The sequence below is a fragment of the Sorex araneus genome, chromosome 1, assembly GCF_027595985.1.
Source record: "Sorex araneus isolate mSorAra2 chromosome 1, mSorAra2.pri, whole genome shotgun sequence".
Lineage (NCBI taxonomy): Eukaryota > Metazoa > Chordata > Mammalia > Eulipotyphla > Soricidae > Sorex > Sorex araneus.
The window spans coordinates 194,279,089-194,299,150 of NC_073302.1; the positions used below are offsets into that span (position 1 = coordinate 194,279,089).

Genomic DNA, 20,062 nt, shown 5'->3' on the forward strand with positions numbered 1-20,062 from the left:
CGGAGGCCCCGCCCACCCCTGGCCCTGCCTCCGCCCACTCTGGCCCCGCCCAATCCCCGCCCTCCCGGGCCCGGTGGCCCCGCCGCCGCCGCCGCCGCCGCCGAGCCGCAGGGCACGCCGGGAGGGAGGTCGCCGGCCCTACGTGCCCGCGCGCGCCGACGCGCGCGCCGCGCCGCGCCCACGCCTCCCAGGGGGCCGCGCGGCGCGCCCACTTCCGGCACGGGCCGGAAGCGTCGCGGGCCGGCGAATCCCGCGGCGACAGGTGGACGCGCGCGGCGAGCATGCGGGGCGGCGGGCGGCGGGCGGCGCGCGGCGCGGTCGTTCCCCCGCGGCGGAGGGCGCCGTAGCGCGGCGGCCCGAGCGTCGGCGGCGCCATGTGGAGTGGCCGCAGCTCCTTCACCAGCCTGGCGGTGGGCGTGTTCGTGGTGTACGTGGCGCACACCTGCTGGGTCATGTACGGCATCGTGTACACGCGCCCGTGCGCCGCGCCCGCCAACTGCATCCTGCCCTACCTGGCGCGCAGGCCCAAGCTGCAGGTGAGCCCCGCGCCCCGCCCCGCCCCCCGCCCCCGCCCGCCCCGCGCTCACTGCCCGCCCTGTCCAGCTCAGCGTCTACACCACCACCCGCTCCCACCTGGGCACGGAGAACAACGTGGACCTGGTCCTGAACGTGGAGGACTTCGACGTGGCGTCCAAGTTCGAGCGGTGAGCGGAGCCGCCGGCCGGGAGGAGGGGGCTGGAGCGGCCCTGGGCGCCGCGGAGGGGCCTTGCGCAGTGACTGGGGCTTGGGGCCTGTCTGGGGGTGCACACCTGGGCCGGGCACACCCAGCCGGGGGCGAACTGGTTCCGGGGTCCCTGTGGGTGGGAGGCCCACTGTCCCCGGCCCTGGGAGTGTGTCTGTCTGTCTGTCTGTCTGGGAGCAGCTCTGGCCCCGGGCCGGGGGTTGCAGGGCGAGTGGTTCGGGGTCTGCAGTGTGCGGTTACTGATCCGCTTTTGTCGGAAGTGGGGGGGTGGCAGAGACCCCTGCAGCCAGGCCACTTCCTCCCGAGCACTGCGCTGGGCCGGGCCTCGGTGCTTTGGTGCTCTGAGGCTTTCGTGCAGTGGTTGAGGCCTGCGGGGCTCTTATCCCAGGACCGTCAACGTGTCCGTGCCCAAGAAGACCCGCGACAATGGCACGCTGTACGCCTACATTTTCCTGCACCACGCGGGCGTCCTGCCGTGGCACGACGGCAAGCAGGTGCACCTGGTCAGCCCGCTCACCACCTACATGGTCCCCAAGCCCGAGGAGGTGAGCCTGCTCACAGGCGGGCCCGCCGCACAGGTGAGAGGGGCGTGTGGTGCAGCTGTGGGATCCTGGGCCCCCGCCGTGGGTGCCAGATGCAGGAGGCCGCGTGGTGGCCGTGTGTCAGGGAGTGCCAGCCCCCGAGCACCTCACTGTGGGGTTGGCGCTGCCGGGGTGTGTGGGGGGGTGTCCACTCTGCGCAGGGGCCACCCCGGTATCTGAGCTGGGGGGTGGCTCAGGCCCAGCCTGTCCTCCTAGGCGTCCGTGGACACTCCCTTGCTTCCGTGGCCGTGTGCCCTGGAGTGTGTTTGGGGCTGCCCTACGACAAGCTGCAGAGTGGTTCCGGGGGTGCGGGAGGTGGCCTCACCCCTGTGCTTCCCTGCCCCGCCCTGCTGAGCTCCCTGCCCCCAGCAGCAGATCGAGGCGGGGAAGAAGCCGCCCAGTGCTCTGGACGAGCCCGTGTCCCACTGGAGGCCCAGGCTGACGCTCAACGTCATGGTGGATGACTTCGCCTTCGATGGCGCGGCCCTGCCAGCGGACGTGCACCGCTACATGAAGATGTGGGTGTGCCCCAGTGGCTGGGAGGGTCATGGGGACGTGGCCATCCAACCCTGGGCAGGACAGGGACTCTGGGAAGGCCGCCCTGGCACCCAGCCCCAGTCCATGCCAGCGCTGCTTGGCTGGGATTGGCTACTAGGGGCGGGAGGGTGGGGTGAGGGCAGACCTGTGCTCTGCACGCAGCTCTCCCCAGGCAGTGCTCAGGGGCTTGGACCGCCCTGGGGCTCACCCAGGGCCCAGTGGGTCCTGGTTCTGATCCCAGCTTGCCGGGCCCTTTCTGTGCATGCAGGGTACAGCTGGGGAAGACGGTGCATTACCTCCCGATCCTGTTCATTGACCAGCTCAGCAACCGGGTGAAGGACCTCATGGTGAGCGGCCGGGGCCAGCCTCTGGGGGCCCGGGCAGGGCCCGCCCTTGACGTCCCTGTGACTACGCTGGGCGCCGCTGGGCCAGCCCTCCCAGGGTTCTGGCTCTCTGGTTCAGTGTGAGGGCTGGCCCTTGGGTACGGGGCCTGGGCTCTGATGCCCACCCTATAGCCGTCCGCCCTTTTGTGTGCCAGCCCCTCCTTCACGGACTGGGCTGGGCCATGGGCTCTGGTGGTGACCACGTCCTGCTGCAGCCGCTGTCTTCGAGTGGCCCACAGAGACGAGCAGGATTTTTGGTGTGGGGCTGCTGGCCAGCAGTGTCCAGGGCCCTGTGGCCGGGACCCCCCTCCTGCCCCCCACGGCTGCCTTCTGTGGCTCCTCACGCAACCGTGCTGGGCGCCATGAGCACACCACACCCACATGCGGGGACCCGCTGCCCCGCAGGTCATCCACCACTCGAGCACCGAGCTGCCGCTCACTGTGGCCTACGACAGCATCTCGCTGGGCCGCCTGCGCTTCTGGATCCACATGCAGGACGCCGTGTACTCGTTGCAGCAGCTCGGTGAGTTGCCGGCACTCGCCACACCTCCGCCCGCCCCCGCTGCACGCCCCACTCGAGCCACGTCTCTCTGCCCCAGGCTTCTCGGAGAAGGACGCAGACGAGGTGAAAGGCATCTTTGTGGACACCAACCTCTACTTCCTAGCCCTGACCTTCTTCGTTGCTGCGTTTCACGTGAGTGTTGTCGGTCCTTCCGGGCTGAGTCCTCGGGAGGAGACCCCCATTGCGGGCCTGCCCGTGCTGTGGTCTCCGTGTCGGCGGGGCCCTGTGAATGTGGCTGCCGTGGCAGCTTCCGTGCTGCTTTCTGTTTGCAGCTGCTCTTCGACTTCCTGGCGTTTAAGAACGACATCAGCTTCTGGAAGAAGAAGAAGAGCATGATTGGGATGTCCACGAAGGCAGGTACTGCCCGGGCCAGTGGGGCGGGCGGGAGGCCCCTGGTCACGCCCGCGTAACACGCCCATTCCCATTCCCTGCACCAGGCTGGTGGGGCGGGCGGGAGGCCCTGGTCACGCCCGCGTAGCTCACCCATTCCCATTCCCTGCACCAGGCTGGTGGGGCGGGCGGGAGGCCCTGGTCACGCCCGCGTAGCTCGCCCATTCCCATCCCCTGCACCAGGCTGGTGGGGTGCGAGGGAGGCCCCGGTGACCACCATGCCCTCACGCCCGCCCCCCAGTGCTCTGGCGTTGCTTCAGCACCGTGGTCATCTTCCTGTTCCTGCTGGATGAGCAGACAAGCCTGCTGGTGCTGGTCCCCGCGGGCATCGGCGCTGCCATCGAGGTGCGTCGGGAGCTGCCCTGTGACTAGGGAGGCCCCAGCAGGGGTGCCACCTTCCCGCGCCCACCCCCTCTTGGGCCTCCGGGTTCTGTGCGGCAGCTCCTAAGTGTGGCCCCCCACAGCTATGGAAGGTGAAGAAGGCCTTGAAGATGACGGTGGCATGGAGGGGCCTGAGGCCCCAGTTCCAGGTATGTCCCCGGCCGCGGCCGGACCCTCCCTCCCCACCAGCAGCGAGGACGGGGACTGCAGCACCCTGGGCCCACGGGGCAAGGCTGCACATGCCCCTACACACACACTTTCTCCACATGGACCCACACACTCTGCTCGCAAACACGAACACGCTCATGCCATGCGTACACACACTCACAACACCCTTCTCTACACACACACAAACACTCCCTCCACATACCCTCACCCGCACCCACTTCTCCACACACGCCAACACACGCATCTCCACATGCACTCACACTCCTCCCGCAGACTGTAGGCCTCACTGCAGCAGGTGTCCCTGTGGGGCTGGGAGGGGCTGGAGAGGCTCAGGCTGGGTGGGAGGCTGGCATGGGGGCTGTCCGTGACTGCTTCCTGTAACCCTCGTCTCAGTTTCCCGTTGCAAGTAAACTCGGGGTGCAGCTGTGCTCAGGCTCTGGCTGCTTTCAGTGGCCTGTCTCTGCCACCAGCAGGGCTGCCCGAGAGAAAGTTAGTGTTGGCATCATCTGAGTGGGCAGTGCAGGGCGGCATTGGGACGCTGTCGCAGGTGCATGCAGCGTGGCCCTGTGAGAGGGGCATGGTCCGTGAGGGGGCATGTGATGTATCTTCCACAGTTTGGCACGTCCAGTGAGTCGGAGCGGAGGACGGAGGAGTATGACACCCAGGTGAGTTGCCCTGGGGTAGGGTCCCTGGGCGGAGGAGGGGGAGCTGCCTGCCTGGTTCCGGGGCTCCTGGGAGTTTCCGAGGTCTGGCTTGGGGTCCCCGCGCTGCAGGCACAGTCCCTGAGTGTCCCCTGCAGTGCCCGGCCACACGGCAGGGCTGAGCGGGGCCTGACCCTCGGCTTCCCCTCAGGCCATGAAGTACTTGTCCTACCTGCTCTACCCTCTGTGCATTGCGGGCGCCGGCTACTCGCTGCTCAACGTCAAGTACAAGAGGTGGGTGCTCGGCTCTGCCTTCCCGGGGCAGGGCGCTGCTGAGCCTGTGCCGTGGTGGGGAGAGGCCAGGCGTGGCTGCACTGGCTCACGTGCTTCTCTCCCACAGCTGGTACTCGTGGCTCATCAACAGCTTCGTTAATGGTGAGTCGTTTCCTGGGGCCACGGCTCAGCTGCTTCCCCCTCCGGTTGCCCCGGCTGCCCACAGGGAGCGTGTCTGGCCTGTGTCCTGGGAGGGACGCTGGACGGCCTGCCGGGTGGGCAGCTCAGCCAGGGGGTCAGCATGACTCCTTGACCCGGTGTGCCATCCTGCTGGGCCCAGGCAGGGCTGGGGTCCCCACTCAGCTCCTGTGTCCTCAGGGGTCTACGCGTTCGGCTTCCTCTTCATGCTGCCGCAGCTCTTTGTCAACTACAAGGTGAGGCGTGCGGTGGTGCCCGTGGTGGTGGTGGGTGGGCAGGGACAGTCCCCTCACTGGCTCCGTCTCCGTTGCAGATGAAGTCGGTGGCACACCTGCCCTGGAAAGCTTTTACCTACAAGGTCAGTGCCCAGAGCCCCACCTGCCCGTCGGGTGGCCATCCTGACCCTGGGCGTCTGCATCTGGGGGTGTGGCCTTGTCCCCTCAGTGCTCACACAGATTGTGGCCTCAGCCAGGATTGGAGGTGCCGGGTGTGGGCAGGACGGCCTGGTGGCAGGGCTCGTGGGCTGCCAGGGAGGATCCCCTTCCCATCTGACCACTGCCCTGAGGGCCGTGGGGGGTGGGCGGGCGCCTTTGGTTGAGGGACACTGAGGTGACCGGCCCCCACAGGCCTTCAACACCTTCATCGATGATGTCTTCGCCTTCATCATCACCATGCCCACCTCGCACCGGCTGGCCTGTTTCAGGGACGATGTGGTGTTTCTCGTGTACCTCTACCAGCGCTGGTGAGGCCCGCTCAGTGGGGGGGCGGGCGTAGCACCGAGGGCCGGACGCACCCGGGGCGGGCAGTGAGGCCAAGCTGTGCCTCGCAGGCTTTATCCCGTGGATAAGAGCAGAGTGAACGAGTTCGGGGAGTCCTACGCCGAGAAGCCCCAGCAGAAGCCCCATGGGGACTGAGCGGAGCCAGGCTGGACAGCAGGGCCTTTCCGCACGCTCGGGCGGGTTTCCCGGGCGTCTCCTCTGCATTGCCAAATCCTCCGACCACTTCTCGCTGTCTTGGGGCCACCTGTTGGAGGGCCTGCTGCGGCCAGGCCAGGCGCCGCGGGCACCGTTTCCCTGGACCCTCCCGCCTCAGACGCCTCCAAGTCCATCCCGGGGACTCGGTCAAATGGCTGTTTCCTTTTAGTTTAAAATAAGATTGTTTTCAAGCTTAACGTATGTATGTTTCTATTTTAAAATAAACTGGGCTGGCCGTCTGCTCAGCCTGAGTGCCATGGACTCTGGGCAGTGAGCACGATGTGGGGTCCCGCCTGCCGCTGGGAGGAGCAGGGCCAGAGCGTCCCCTCTCGGCCGGGTGGAGCTGGTCTCTTGCCTGGGGGCAGCAGTGCCTGTAGGAGAAATGAGGTGAGCAGCCACGTGGCTGTTCATGCTTGTGGCACGTGGGCTGGGCTTGGAATGGAGGCTGTGGTGGAGAGGGGTCCCTGCAGCCCCTCGGCGCCATGCTGCCCGCTGGCCTCCCTGGGGATCCAGAGGCCTGTGTCTCCCCACGCCCACGCAGGCTGTGGCAGGACCCGGTGACCCCGCACCTGTGTGGGGCTGGGTGAGGCACGTTCTGGAGTGGTGGGGCCTGGGACTCACAGAAAGTGACGGGAGGACTCGGGCCAGCCCTGACTGTGATGGAGACTGTTATGCCGTGGGCGCATGTCCAAGCCAGCTGCAGGGCGGGGGGCGGGAGGCAGCCTGCTGCAGGAGCTGGGCGAGCACCGGAGCTGAGCCTGCGCTGTAGCTCGGGCACTGGCAGGCCGACCTGCTGCGCTCTGGGATTCCAGATGAGAAGGTTAATTCCGTGGGTAAATTCCACCTTCCCAGTCCACCCTCCTTAAAGTTCATCTGCCGGGGAAGATGCAGAGCCTGGAGGCACCCTCAGGGCTGAGCCGCCTCCCCAGGCGCTTGGGCCCTAAGCACTCTTTATTGCTTTCCAGGAGGCTGTTAAAGAGCAGGAGAAAGTTCACAGAAGGACCTGGTGGGACGAATGCATAAAGCTGGTGTGGAGGCCTGGCCTGGCGCCTGAGGCCCCCCAGCAGCGCCCAGTGGGGGCTCGGGCACTGGCTGTGTTGCTGACACGTACAGGGTGGCTCAGTGGCAGCTCTGGGCTGTGGAGTGGTGGGGGGGGTCACGTGGCTCAGTGGCAGCCCTGGGCTGGGGGGTCACACATCTGCCACGGAGCTGTTGCTCGCTGCCACCCTTCCCTCGACGACTGCAGGTCCCATCTTGTCCTCAGGCCCTACCCCATCACACAGCCACTCTTGGATTCTTTGTTTTTGTTTGGAGGCCACACTTGGCAGTGCTCAGGGTTACTCCTGGCTCTGTGCTCAGGGTTTCTGGTGGGCTCAGGTAAACATAAGGGGTACACGGCAAGTGCTCTCCCCGCTGTGTTCTCTAACACCACTCTTGGATTTGGCTCCGGCTCCCAGCTTCTACTCATGGAACTACAAGAAAGCTCAGAGGGTCCTTGAACCCAGCCTGGGGAACAAGTAGTCCGAATTCTGCCCATGCAGCTTTATTAAAACGGCTCTGTGGGGAAAGCACAGATGTGCCCTGGGAGAGGTGCGAGGTCAGAGGCTCGTGGTTCCTAGATGGGTGTGGTCAGAGCAGGGTCCTGGAGACTGGTCAGGCCTGGGGTCGCTCCTGTGGTTGGTGTGGTCAGAGCCGAGTTGTCCGGCTGAGGTAGGCAGTGAGAGCCGTGAGCTTTGCAGTTGGTTTGGAGAGCTGGGAGTTGCACCAGGATGGGAATCTGTTCTGGGAAGCAGCGTCCAGCTGCCATGCCTGGCTGTTGGGAGTGACTGAACAGCCCCCACCTTCCAACCCTCCGGAAAGCTGCTTTGTGGAGCAGCGGCCTGCAGCCTGCCTGGTGCCCAGGCTCTCCTGAAGGTGCCCCCTTCACTGGGGCCGCGCTCTGGAGATTGACTCCCCTCAGAATGGGGACCCTTCACTGGAAACTTAATTCCCCTCCGTCTTCTGAACCCAGAGGCTCTGTGGGAAGGAGGCGCAGCGTCACATGTTTCAACAGGGCAGGCCAGCAGGCGTGGTGCACCAGCCTCCCCGCTGCACCCCTTGCAAGGGGGACATCATGCATGTTGAGCGTGAGTGCATGGTTGTGTACAGCTGTGGGGGGGGTGAGCATGCCGCATGAATGTGTGTGGGCTGTGGAGGGGCTGCAGGAGCATGAGTGCTGCATAAGCGCATGAGCACGAGTGCATGCATGTGGGGGGGCCGCAAGGGTGCACTACGGCTGTGCATGACGTGCACGAGAACATGTGTGGGTTATGGGTGCATGTGCAAGCTGCTGTGTGCTGTGTGGAGCTCTGCAGCTGGAATCGTGGAGCCCATGGTCTTGTGGGCAGAGAAACCTGTTCCCACACCCACCCGTGCTGTTTTCAGGACAGAGGCAGCAGAGTGGGGTGGGGCAGGGGCCCCTGAGGTCTGGAGCCCCCGCATCTTGGTGCATGCAGGTCTGGCAGGCGCTCGGTGACCCACATCCTCTGTGCTTCCAGGTGCTGTTTCTGGCCATCTGTGTGGGCTGCTTTGGCCTAGGCTGGGCCATGAGCACTGGGGCAGGCTGAAGAACTTGGCTCTGGGGGGGATGGGCTGTCCACGTCCTGGGCTGCAAGGGTGTGCCTGACTGCACATCCCCATCCTAGGCTCCAGCCCACGGCCAAGCAGCCAGAGGTGACGGTGGGGAGCTGAGACCCGAGTCGGTGGCTTGTGAGGAGTCCCTGGAGAGAAAGGGCTGACTGGAGCTCTGGACAGACCCTCGCAGTGCCCATGGAGATGGGGGTCAGGCAATGATGCAGGAGGGCCCCTCCCCACACGTGTCTCAACTCTGGGCCTAGGGCCTAGGGAGTGCGGGAGGTGGCTGTGAACCTTGCCTGTTCCGTCCTGGGGTCAGCCACCCTTACCCGGGTGTGGCAGAGCAGAGTGGGGCCCCACTCTGCTCCTCCTTCCCCTCCTGCCTCCCTCCCCTGCAGAGCTGAGAAGTGGGGTGCTGCTCGCTCTGCCAAGGGCGCCCCTACAGGACGCAGGAGTGACACTCGGCCATGCTGACAGCGGAGCCCACCATGTTGTCTGAACCTCAGGACACAGCAGGGGCGGCCTGGAGGAGCTGGCCAAGGCACTACGCGTGCTTCACTCTGCTCGGTTGTACAAGCACACACGCACATGCACATACACGTGCCCTGGCGTGCACCCCGGGCAGCAGAATCCACTCGCCAGAAACTGGCAGGGACCCACGTGGCCCACAACCCAGAATGCATTTGTGTGTTCAGCCAAGTGGCCTCCAAACAAGATTGCGTTTCCGTGTGTGCATGCAGTGTGCTCGGGGCTTCTTCCAGGGTTCACAATAAGCCACTTTGTAAAGGCGGAATGACCTGATTCGCAGCATCAATGTACGCAACTGTGGGGCCCACGCTCGCATCCACACGGGTTCCCTCACCCACACCGTGCTGCCTGTTTCTTCTGCCCACACTCACACCTACTTTCTCCGCAGTTTCTCCTGAGCCAGAGTAGGGTCATTGCTGGACCGGTCGGAGCCCCGTGAGCCGGAGCAAGCCTGCGCCCCGCGCCTCCAGGGGTTGCCACGCAGGGCCCTGGCTTTGGACCTGGGCGGGCAACACTGGCTCAGGGCTCAGACAAAGTGCGGGGCTCGATGGGGAGGTGTCAGGGCACCCCTGCCTGCCTGCGGCCCAAGGGGCCGCCCCCTCACAGCCCACACCCCTTCCCGCTGGCGCGTCCTGGTTCGGGCTCGCTGACGGTTCAGGGCGTTTACAGGTCGGGGAACTGCAGAGAAACTGCAGCCCCAGTCGGGGAGACCCCCGGCTGTGCCTCGCCGTCCGCCCCAGCAGCTCCTCCCTGCGCCCCCGCGAGGCCCGCAGAGGGGCTCGTGTCATAGTCGCTTTCTCCACACTTGGTGCCCGCCGCTGTGCGACCCTCACTGGGACCTAGGCGCGGGGGCCGCGGATGCGTTCGAGCCAAGTCACTGCGCGTTCACCTGCGGACAGACGCGGCGGAGCAGAAGCGCGCCCGCCCCGCCCTCCGGCACTGGCCACGCCCTTCCATAAATCCACGCCCCTTTTGTTTGGCCCCTCCCCGCCCCGGCCCCGCCCTTTCCCGGCGTTCCCCCGCTGGTCTCACCACTTCCTGCACTGGCCGCGACCTCCCCGCTGAGGTCCCGCCCTCTCCGCCCTGGCCCCGCCCCTTCCCGACGTTTCCGCGCCTGCCCCTCCCCTTCCTGCACAGACCGCGCGATCCCCGCGCCGGCCCCGCCCCTCCCCGTCCCGGCCCCGCCCCTCCCGGCGTTCCCGCCCCTTCCACATTGCCCCCGCCCTCCCCGTCCCGGCCCCGTCTCTTCCCGGCGTTCCCGCGCCGACCCCGCCCCTTCCGCACTGGCCCCGCCCTCCGAGAGCCGAGTCCTCCCTCCTGCGCCGCTTCCGCTCCTTCCTGACCATCCGTGCCGGCCCCGCCCCATCCTGCACTGGCCCCGCCCTCCTCGCTCAGGCCCCGCCCCTTCCTGCACTGGCCTCGCTCTCCCCGCGCAGACCCCGCCCCCACACTGGCTCCGCCTCCCTAGGCCCCGCCCCCGCCGCTCGGTTTGGGGTGCGCACGTGCGGGCCGGCCGCCGGGATGCGCGCGGGGCGGTGCCGGGCCGTGCGCGCCCTGCTGCGGGGCCGCTACCGCGAAGTGCTGCCGCTGGCGGAATTCGCTCGGCGCCTGGGACCCGAGGGCCGGCGGCTGGTGCGGCGCGGGGACCCGGCGGCCTTCCGCGCGTTGGTGGCTCGCTGCCTGGTGTGCGTGCCCTGGGACGCGCCTCCGCCGCCCGCCCCCACCTTCCGCCAGGTGAGCCGGCGCGGGAGCCGCGCGCGGGCGGGGCGGGGGGCGGCGCGGCCCGGGCGCCCCGAATCGCAGCCCGCGTCGCCCGCAGGAGTCCAGCCTAAAGGAGCTGGTGGCCAGGGTGGTGCAGCGGCTGTGCGAGCGCGGCGCGAGGAATGTGCTGGCCTTCGGCTTCGCGCTGCGGGACGAGGCGCACGGGGACCCGCCGCTGGCCTTCACCGCCAACGTGCGCAGCTTCCTGCCCAACACGGCGGCCGAGACGCTGCGCGGGAGCGGCGCGTGGGCGCTGCTGCTCGGCCGGCTGGGCGACGCCGTGCTCGGCTACTTGCTGGCGCGCTGCGCGCTCTACCTGCTGGTGCCACCGGGCTGCGCCTACCAGGTGTGCGGGGTGCCGCTCTACGACCTGTGCGTGGGTCGGGCCCGGTGCGGCGCGGCTATGGGGGCGCCGTCGCCCGAGAGGCCCCGCCGCGGCCGGGCCGTGCCCGGGGCGGGCTCGGGCCCCCGGGACGCCCCTCGGCCCCGGCTGCGTGCCGAGGCCCGGCGCTTCCTGTACAGCGCGGGCGCGGGGGAACGGCTGCCCGCCGCCTTCCCGCTGGATGCGCTGCCGCCCACCCTGGCCGGGGCCAGCGCGCTGGTGCGGACTATCTTCCTGGGCGCGCAGCCCCGCGCGCCGCGCCGCCTGCCCCCGCGCTACTGGCGGATGCGGCCGTTGTTCCACGAGCTGCTGGCCAACCACGCGCGGTGCCCCTACCGCGCGCTCCTCCGTGCGCACTGCCCGGTGCCCACCACGGACGCCGGCCCCCGGCCGCTTTTGCAGCTCCTGCGGCAGCACAGCCCCCGCTGGCAGGTGTACGCGCTCCTGCGCGCCTGTCTACGCCGCCTGGTGCCCTCTCGCCTCTGGGGGTCCCGGCACAACGAGCGCCGCTTCCTGCGCACCGTCAAGAAGTTCGTGTCGCTGGACAAGTGCGCGCGGCTGACGGCGCAGGAGCTGATGTGGAAGATGAGGGTGCGGGACTGCGCCTGGCTGCACGCCCGCCCAGGTGAGGGCCACCCCCGCAACCCCCCAGCGCAGCCGAGCCATGCCTGTTCCTGGGAGGGCAGTGGACACCGCTACAGCCAGGAGCTGGGGGGCCCCCGGGCATTGCGCCCAGAGGGGGCAGCTGTGGCTCGCCGCTTTTCCTGCCGCAGGGGTGCGCTGTGTCCCCGCCCCGGAGCACCGGCGCCGGGAGGCCATCCTCGCCTGCCTGCTGGGCTGGCTGCTGGACACCTATGTGGTAGCGCTGCTCAGGGCCTTCTTCTACGTCACGGAGACCACGTTCCAGAAGAACAGGCTCTTTTTCTACCGGAAGTGTGTGTGGAACGAGCTGCAGAGCATTGGCATGAGGTACCTGCCTGCTCGCCCTTCGCCTCACTGCCTCCCTCCCGCTGGTGGCCACGCGGCCCCAGCCTGGACTCTCTTGCAGGCAGCACCTGGTTCGGGCTCAGCTGCGGAGGATGTCGGCGGCCGAGGTCCGGCAGTTCCGAGCAGCCAGGCCTGCCCTGCCCACGTCCAGGCTGCGCTTCCTGCCCAAGGCCAACGGGCTGCGGCCCATCATCAGCTCCGGCAGTGTGGTGGGCACCAGGGGCCTCGGTGGGAAACAAGGCCTGCCAGCAGCCTAGCGGGGGCACTGAGGTCATCTCCTGTCACTTGGCAGAGGCTGCTTTGGGCCTTGGGCCTTGGGGCACAGGTCCTGAACAGCAGTAGCCCTGGGCCAGACCCACCTCATGACCCTGGGCCCTCCCCGTAGGGACCCCAGAGCCCACCTCATGATCCCAGACTTGTCCTTAGAGACATCAGAACCACCCAGAGTCCCCAGACCCACCCTATAGAGACCCTGGACTCACCCATAGATCCCAGACCCCCCATAAACCCTGCCTCATAGAGGCCTGGAGCTTCTCTTCTGCCCCTTCCCTTAGGGCTGGCGGCAGCAGCCATGAGTGGAATACCCCATAGACCGGGTGGCCCCTGGCCCCACTGAGAGCAGGGCTGGTTTGAGTGGGAAGCTGACTGCCAGTCGCATACAAAGATGAACTTGGGCTCCTGGGTCAGACCTGGAGGTGAATGTGGGGTGTCGGGCGTGTCTGACCCCGCCCGGCATCCCATGGGTGGGGAGTTGGGCATCTCCGACTCCGTCCTGTGTCCCGTGGGTGTGGGGATGTAGGTGTGGGGATCAGGAGTCTCTGACGCTGCCCTGCATCCCGTGGGTGTGGGGTCGGGCGTCTTACCCCGCCCCGTGTCCTGCAGGCCCCACATCTCGCGTCCCGGATGAGGACCCTGTTTGGGGCGCTCAATTACAAGCGCGTGCAGCACCCCAGTCTCCTGGGAGCCTCCGTGCTGGGCCTGGATGACATCCTCAGGGCTTGGCGGCCCTTTGCCCTGCGCCAGCGGTCCCAGGACCCTGCACCCCAGCTGTGGTTCGTGAAGGTGGGTGCTACCCCCAAGGGGTGGCGCGGTGCTCCAGGCCGGCCGTGTCCTGGTGTAGGGTCTGGGCTCTCTTCATTCGCCTTGGGTCCTCTGCCTAGGCCTCTCATTTCTGCAAGCCAGGTGGACGTGACGGGGGCCTACGACACGCTCCCTCAGGACAAGCTGGTGCAGGTGGTCGCCAGAGCGCTTGGGCCCCGTGACGGCACCTACTGTGAGCGCCGGTACGCGGTGGTCCAGGGGGGCCCCCACGGGCGTGCCCGCAGGGCCTTCAAGACACACGTAAGGACCACAGGCCCCGGGCGGTGGGGGTGGGCAGGGGCTGTCCCTGTGGGTGTGCCTGAGTCGCATGGCAGACGGCGTGTGACGTGGCATGTCTGGTTCGTGGCACGTGCCGTGGTGCCTGTGATGTGGCGTGTCTGGTCAGGTGGCTTGCGGGTCTGCCTGGGTGCGGTCTCCAGGGTGTGCTGGACCATGGGACCTGGGCACAGGGCAGCAAGGTGGTGGGGCCCTTGGTTGTGTGGTAGTGCTGTCTGGGACCGGGCACCCGTGGCCATCTTGGAGGCCGTTTCCAGGGCCCTGGGGAGGCACCCCTACACACACGAGCAGCCCCCAGGTGCGCTGAGGTGGGGGGTGTCCTGCCCTGTCACAGTGTGTCCCGTGGGGACAGGTGGGCAGTGCCTGAAGCACAGTCGCTGCTTCCTGCACACACGGCCCTTCCTCCTCCCCCGCGCAGGCTCGGTGCCGTCCAGGTTCTTGGTTGGGGGCTGGGGCAGTGCGGGAGCAGCCCCTCACCACTTGTCTGCTGCAGGTGTCCACGCTGGCTGACCTCCAGCCCTACCTCAGCCAGTTTGTGCAGCAGCTGCAGGAGGCCGGTTCACTGCGGGATGCCGTGCTGGTGGAGCAGGTGGGTGGGCTGTGCCGGGGGGCCGTGCGGGGGGCAGGCGGGCCATGTCTGGGAGGCCCCTCAGGTCCCTGCTGGGAGGGGCAGAGGCACCTGAGGCGCAGTTGAGCTCCCCTCGGCCGGTGAGCTGGCCCCCGGTCACCGTGCTGCCGGGCCTCCTGCCTCGGTCGGTGAGCTGGCCCCCGGTCACCGTGCTGCCGGGCCTCCTGCCTCGGCCGGTGAGCTGGCCCCCGGTCACCGTGCTGCCGGGCCTCCTGCCTCGGCCGGTGAGCTGGCCCCCGGTCACCGTGCTGCCGGGCCTCCTGCCTCGGCCGGTGAGCTGGCCCCCGGTCACCGTGCTGCCGGGCCTCCTGCCTCGGCCGGTGAGCTGGCCCCCGGTCACCATGCTGCCGGGCCTCCTGCCTCTCCCCTCTCTTGCGTCAGAGCTTCTCTCTGAACGAGGCTAGCGGCCACCTTTTTGACCTCTTCCTGCATCTGCTGCGGAATCACGTCATAAGGGTCAGGAACAGGTGAGAGGGGAGCCCGCCGCTGTCCACCCATGGTCCGGCTGCTCCGGGATCAATTCCCCCTCCCCAGCTCAGGGTCTCGGGGCGCAGCTGGGCTGAGGCCAGGCCAGGACGTCCTGGTGGGTCCTGCGCTGGGCCCGGGCAGGGTGGTGGTGAGGGCTGCTTCTCTCTGCGTGTCGAAGCGTGTCCGGCCACAAGTGCTGTACCGTCTGCTCACGTGTGCAAGGACGCGAGGCCACTACCCGCCCTTGTTCCCTGTGCCCAGGTACTACGTGCAGTGCCAGGGCGTCCCCCAGGGCTCCGTCCTGTCCACGCTGCTCTGCAGCCTCTGCTACGGCCACATGGAGGAGACGCTGTTTGCTGGGACCCCGCACGATGGGTATGGGCTGTGGTCTCTCCAGGGCAGGCGGGAGCCTGGGGTGGGTGGGGACAAGACCCTGCGGTGGGGGGCTGGGTGCGTCCTCTGCCCACCTCTGCTCATCTTGGCTCGGCCACCGCCTGGCCTCGTTGCAGATTGCTCCTGCGCTTGGTGGACGACTTCCTGCTGGTCACCCCACACCTGACTCAGGCCAAGGCCTTTCTCAGGTGAGGCCGCGGCACAGTCCTACCTTGGACCCCAGTGTCCACCCCTCTGCGTGCTGTCAGACTGGGAGGACTCAGCACACACAAGGGGCAGGACTGGACCGAAGGCTGGTGTGGGGCCCCCTCCCCTGAGCCCAGTGCTCTCCCTGAGATGTCACGGGGGGGACCTTCCCTTTTTGCACTCTGGGTAGGGACCACTCACTGGGCATCTCAGGACACCCCCAGGTGGATCTGGTGTTGCTGCGTGTGTCTGAGGGAGCCCAGCCACCCGCCCCCATTCCATGTCTGCTTTTGCCATCAGCTGCCCTTGCAGTGACCACTCCAAACTGACCCCTTTTCCACTGCCTGCTGCAGCAAAGTCCTGTATGCACAATTGTCACATGCAGTCATTTGCACATGTGTGCTCTGATACAGTCACGCATGTGCTAATTACATGCACACATGTGTAGTGCGATAGTCACGTGTGCTAATTACATGCACACATGTATAGAGCGATAGTCACACATGTGCTAATGCACACGTGTAGTGCCACACAGCATACTGTCCCCTACATGTGTAATCTGCCGTGTGAACAGCCATGCATATGCTTGCTAGTGTACAGTACTGCCACATGTACACACGCGCCCACATGCCTGAACATTCACACTGCCACATATGACATTGGCACGCAATTGCCATACGTGTACACTGCCGCCCATATATCACTGTGTACGTGCCCTGCTGCGTGCTGCCCTGGAGAGCTGAGCGCCCCCTCCCCCAGGACGCTGCTGAGCGGGGTCCCGGAGTATGGCTGCACCGCCAACCCGCAGAAGACGCTGGTGAACTTTCCCGTGCGGGCGGGCGAGCTGGGGGCTAGGGCGCCCCGCCAGCTCCCGGCCCACTGCCTGTTCCCCTGGTGTGGCCTGCTGCTGGACACGCGCAGCCTGGAGGTGTGCTGCGACTACTCCAGGTGCGGGTTTGTGGGACGAGCCCCTCACCTGCTCGACGGTGACTGCGGGAGTGTGGCCTGTGCACCCCTCCCGGGGCCTGGGGGAGGGTCAGGGGGGTCCAGCTCCCAGCAGCTGGGTACTACGTGGTTCCGGATGTTCCCAGTACCGAGCGAGGGTAGAGGTTGACCCGGGAGAACCCGGGTGCCGACCGGGAGGCCCCGGGACGTGACAGGTCAGGTGAGGTTCATCAGGTGTGGGCGTGGAGCCCCTGCGTGCGTGCGTGTGTGTGAATGCGTGTGTTCATGGGCGGTACGGGGGCAGTGTTGAGCCTCTGCAGGCCCTGCCCACGTCCCTAGGGCAGTCAGGGACCCCTGCTTCTCTGCAGTTATGCCGAGACGTCCATCCGCGCCAGCCTCGCCTTCTCCCAGGGCCACAAGCCTGGCAGGAACATGCGGTGCAAACTCCTCCAGGTCCTGCGGCTCAAGTGCCACGGGCTCTTCCTGGACTTGCAGGTGAGCGGGCTGCGGGGCCTGCCGTGGGCTCGTGGTGCAGCATGCGTCGGACCCCTGCTGTGGGCTCATGGGGGGGCACGGCTGGGAGAGCACGGGGAGGAGCACGGGGTGTGGAGCATGGGTCGGGCCCTGCTGTGGGCACGGGGAGGAGCACAGGGTGTGGAGCATGGGTCGGGCCCTGCTGTAGGCACGGGGAGGAGCACAGGGTGTGGAGCACGGGTCGGGGGAGCATGGGTCGGGCCCTGCTGTGGGCACGGGGAGGAGCACGGGTCGGGCCCTGTTGTGGGCATTGCCAGCACTCACAGTCCAGCTGTGTGCAGAGGGTGCACCTGGGTGTGTCCACATGTGCCTGAGGCTGTGCCCTGTGAGTCTGCACGTGTGTGCATGCAGGTGTGTGCCACACGGGGTCCTCGCCCGGGAGAGAGCTGGTCCTGCCCTCCCTTCCCAGGTGAACTCCCTGCCCACGGTCTACACGGCCATCTACAAGATCTTCCTGCTGCAGGCCTACAGGTAGGGCCAGGCGCCACCAGGGGTCAGCAGAGACCAAGACCGTGGGGCCATCCCCGCCTTTCTCTGGCCGTCTTCCCCTCGTGTCCTTCCCGGGGCCTGCCCGCTCTTCACACCTGTGCTCCCCGCTGCCCTCCCCAGGCCTTGGGCTGAGGTGGACAGCAGGTGTGTGGTGTTCCGCACGGCTTTGCCTGGGGGCGGCCAGCAGGCAGGTCTCGGTGGCCCCGGGCAGGAGAGAGGGCGTCTCCGGAAGGTTGGGGTAGTGGGTCCTCCCATGGTCGAGTGCCCAGTTTCCTCAGGAGACCAGACTTTGCCCCGACCTCCATGGTGAGCGCTCCGCGGTGCCCTGGAGACCAGCGCAGCCCTGCCCCCCGCACCACCCACACCTCCCGCCCCTCAGGTTCCACGCCTGCGTCCTGCAGCTCCCGTTTGACCAGGGCATCCGCCAGAACCCCGGCTTCTTCCTCCGGCTCCTGTGGGACACTGCTGCCCATGGCCACACCCTCCTCCGTGCCCGGAACCCAGGTGTGCAGGCCGGGGTTGCCCGTGTCTGAGGGACATGGGGCCTGCCCCTGCCCGCCCCTGGCCTGCTCTCAGCCTCCCTAGGTGGGCGGTAGCTGGGCCTAGAGGACCTTGTGGACAGGGAGGTGTTTGGTGGTCAGTCCAGGGTGCTGGTGTAGGGGTGGGACCTCAGCCTCTGTGTGTCCCAGGGATGTCTCTGGGGGCGCCGGGAGCCTCGAACCCGTTCCCACAGGAAGCCGTGCAGTGGCTGTGCCTGCGGGCCTTCCTGCTGAAGCTGGGCCGCCACAGGGCCACGTACTGCCGCCTGCTGGGGCCACTCCGCACAGGTGAGAGCTGGCAGGGGCTCGCCGGCCGGGGCCCCCCTCCGGCTCACGACCTTCCGCTCTCCGGGTCAAGCCTCTGCTCCTCCCTCATAGCCCAAGAGCAGCTGTGCTGGCAACTTCCGCGGGCCACGCTGGCCGCCCTGGACGCAGCGTCCTGCCCTGCCCTGACCGCCGACTTCAGGACCATCCTCGACTGAGCCACGCCGCCACTCGGGCCTCAGTGCCCAGCCCTCAGCAGGGGCCCGGCACCACTCGGGAATTCCCATCACTCTTCCCTGTGGTGGCTACGGCCGTGCCTGCAGGGCCGCCCCCAGCGTCCTGCCCAAATGCCTTTCAGCCTGGCCTCTGCCCCACACACCCTATGCCCGGAACATGTTCTCAGTTCTGATGTCCACATTGAAGTGTGACGGCATGTGCTGCCTTGGGCGTGTGCGCAGTGTGTGTGTGGTGTGTGTGAGGGGGTCCTGGGTCCTCCGCGAGGGTCACTGGGTGGGGAGTGCTGAGAGGAAGAGGCAAGTGAGGCGTCACACCTCGAAGGGACGGCAGCGGGTCTGAGCCCTTCAGTGCCCGCTTGCGCTGCACTGTCCCCTGGAGTGCAGGTGCTGACCTTTCCAGGATGTTGGCCACAGCATGTTGGGAGGTGGGGGCGTGTAGGGGGACCTGCTGGCAGGACCCCAGGCCCCCTGCCCCTAGAGCAGAGGTGTGGGGGCCAGCACGGTCAGGATGGAGAGCTCTGGCATAGACCTGGTGCCAACTGCCCTTGGTCACACGCTGACACAGCAGTGCCCTGGTGCCAGCACTGCCCACACCCAGGTGCCCGCAGCAGTTTATGGCCGGTCCAAGTCCATGAGGGGTCATAAACATACGAATATGCAGGATGTGTCCCTCCGCGCCAGAAGGGCCCCTCTGCACGGCACAGGGCCCTGGGGACACCGCAGGTGCCTGGCCAAGTGGCCATTGCTGGCCTGTCCCCTCCTGCCAGCTTTCCTGGTCTGTTCTGCAGGGGGAGGGCCTCTCCCCTCCAGGGACCCGCCTGGGGACTGGTCCTGGGCCACCTGGCTGTTTCTGTGCCCCTGGTGCTCCTCTCTTGCCAACACCCTAGACCTCAGCATACGCCGCACTCCTGCTGGCCCTTGACACGTGGACACTGGCTCACGGCTCGCAGATGGCAGTGCCGCTGTCAGCGTGCTGAGTGAGCCCTCACCCATCCCAACATCCTAACCCTGGTGTGCCCTCACCTCTTGCCCAACACCTGCCTTCTCTGGCCTGGCAGTGTGTGGTAAGGGGCTGCTGGGTGTCCTGGTCCTGGAGTCACCAGGGAGCTAGGGGTGCTTTCAGGGGTCAGGGCTGGTGTGTTGGGGGTACCTACGGTTCAATCCTAAGAGCTTCACGCTGGAGGAAGGTGGGCACGCAGGGCAGGGGCAGGCACGGGGCTGGCCATGGACAGTAGGGCAAGTACAGGGCTCAGTAGAGCATGAGGTACGGGGCATCCTGTTGGTCACGAGTGTGGGCCAGTGCCAGAGGCCTGTGTGGACACACGGACTTGGTCTGCAGCCTTTCAGGACCCTGGACAGTGCCTGGGCCTCGAGGAGGGTTTGGTCTAACCTCTGTGGGGCAAATGCACACCCACGGCCATCCAGGTGGGCAGGCTGGTGGGGGCAGGCAGAGGGCCCAGCTCATGGAGCTGTGTAGGCCCTGGTCACCCAGCTCCAAGGGACAGCGCTGGCCAGAGCGGGTGGGGGAGGGAGAGGGAGCAGCAGTGAGTGACACTGTGAGGGGTGGCTGGTCTGAGGAACAGTGAGAGGGAGAGGTGGTGTGCTGAGTGGGAAGAATGGTGAGAAAGCGTGAAGTGGGTGTGAACAGGGACCCCGTCCGTTGACGCAGCATGGACCTCTCAAGCCTTGCCCTATCACGTGTGGTCAGGTGCCTCGTGTGACCCCCTCCCCCGCCCCAGCTCCGTAGTGCAGACTAACGGCCTCCCCAGCCTTTGGGAGTGGTCAGAGCGGTGCATGTGAGCTGGACCGGGCACAGCGTGGTGGAGGAAGCAACCACAGTTGATGGGCCTGGAGTAGGGACATGCGTGTAATGGAGCTTGCCGGGCGTGGGGCGCCCGTCCC

The 20,062-nt window shown here is 67.1% G+C and overlaps 2 protein-coding genes across 3 annotated transcripts; both read left to right on the forward strand.

The window, feature by feature from the left end:
• The first annotated feature begins 230 nt into the window (after positions 1 to 230).
• Positions 231 to 6,091, forward strand: CLPTM1L (CLPTM1 like). Its single transcript, XM_055117876.1, has 17 exons — positions 231 to 536; positions 604 to 704; positions 1,131 to 1,320; positions 1,696 to 1,841; positions 2,129 to 2,207; positions 2,649 to 2,766; positions 2,843 to 2,937; positions 3,078 to 3,162; positions 3,437 to 3,540; positions 3,660 to 3,725; positions 4,359 to 4,409; positions 4,597 to 4,679; positions 4,786 to 4,820; positions 5,037 to 5,092; positions 5,170 to 5,214; positions 5,483 to 5,598; positions 5,686 to 6,091. Exons 1-17 carry the CDS (start codon positions 375 to 377, stop codon positions 5,768 to 5,770), a joined length of 1,617 nt encoding a protein of 538 aa, XP_054973851.1. The 5' UTR covers positions 231 to 374; the 3' UTR covers positions 5,771 to 6,091.
• Positions 6,092 to 10,455: 4,364 nt separating this feature from the next.
• On the forward strand, positions 10,456 to 18,339 carry TERT (telomerase reverse transcriptase). 2 transcript variants are annotated; one of them, XM_055147476.1, is made up of 16 exons: positions 10,456 to 10,705; positions 10,791 to 11,739; positions 11,888 to 12,083; positions 12,163 to 12,310; positions 12,984 to 13,163; positions 13,284 to 13,442; positions 13,972 to 14,067; positions 14,488 to 14,573; positions 14,836 to 14,949; positions 15,084 to 15,155; positions 15,913 to 16,101; positions 16,467 to 16,593; positions 17,042 to 17,103; positions 17,501 to 17,625; positions 17,811 to 17,948; positions 18,039 to 18,339. In XM_055147476.1, the coding sequence occupies exons 1-16, from the start codon at positions 10,493 to 10,495 to the stop codon at positions 18,140 to 18,142; spliced, it is 2,958 nt and encodes a 985-aa protein (XP_055003451.1). In that variant the 5' UTR covers positions 10,456 to 10,492; the 3' UTR covers positions 18,143 to 18,339. The 2 variants fall into 2 exon arrangements, 1 of the variants encoding a protein (XP_055003451.1); XR_008631436.1 differs by lacking the exon at positions 18,039 to 18,339 and having other exon boundaries at positions 16,984 to 17,103; positions 17,811 to 17,945.
• The last annotated feature ends 1,723 nt before the right edge of the window (positions 18,340 to 20,062 follow it).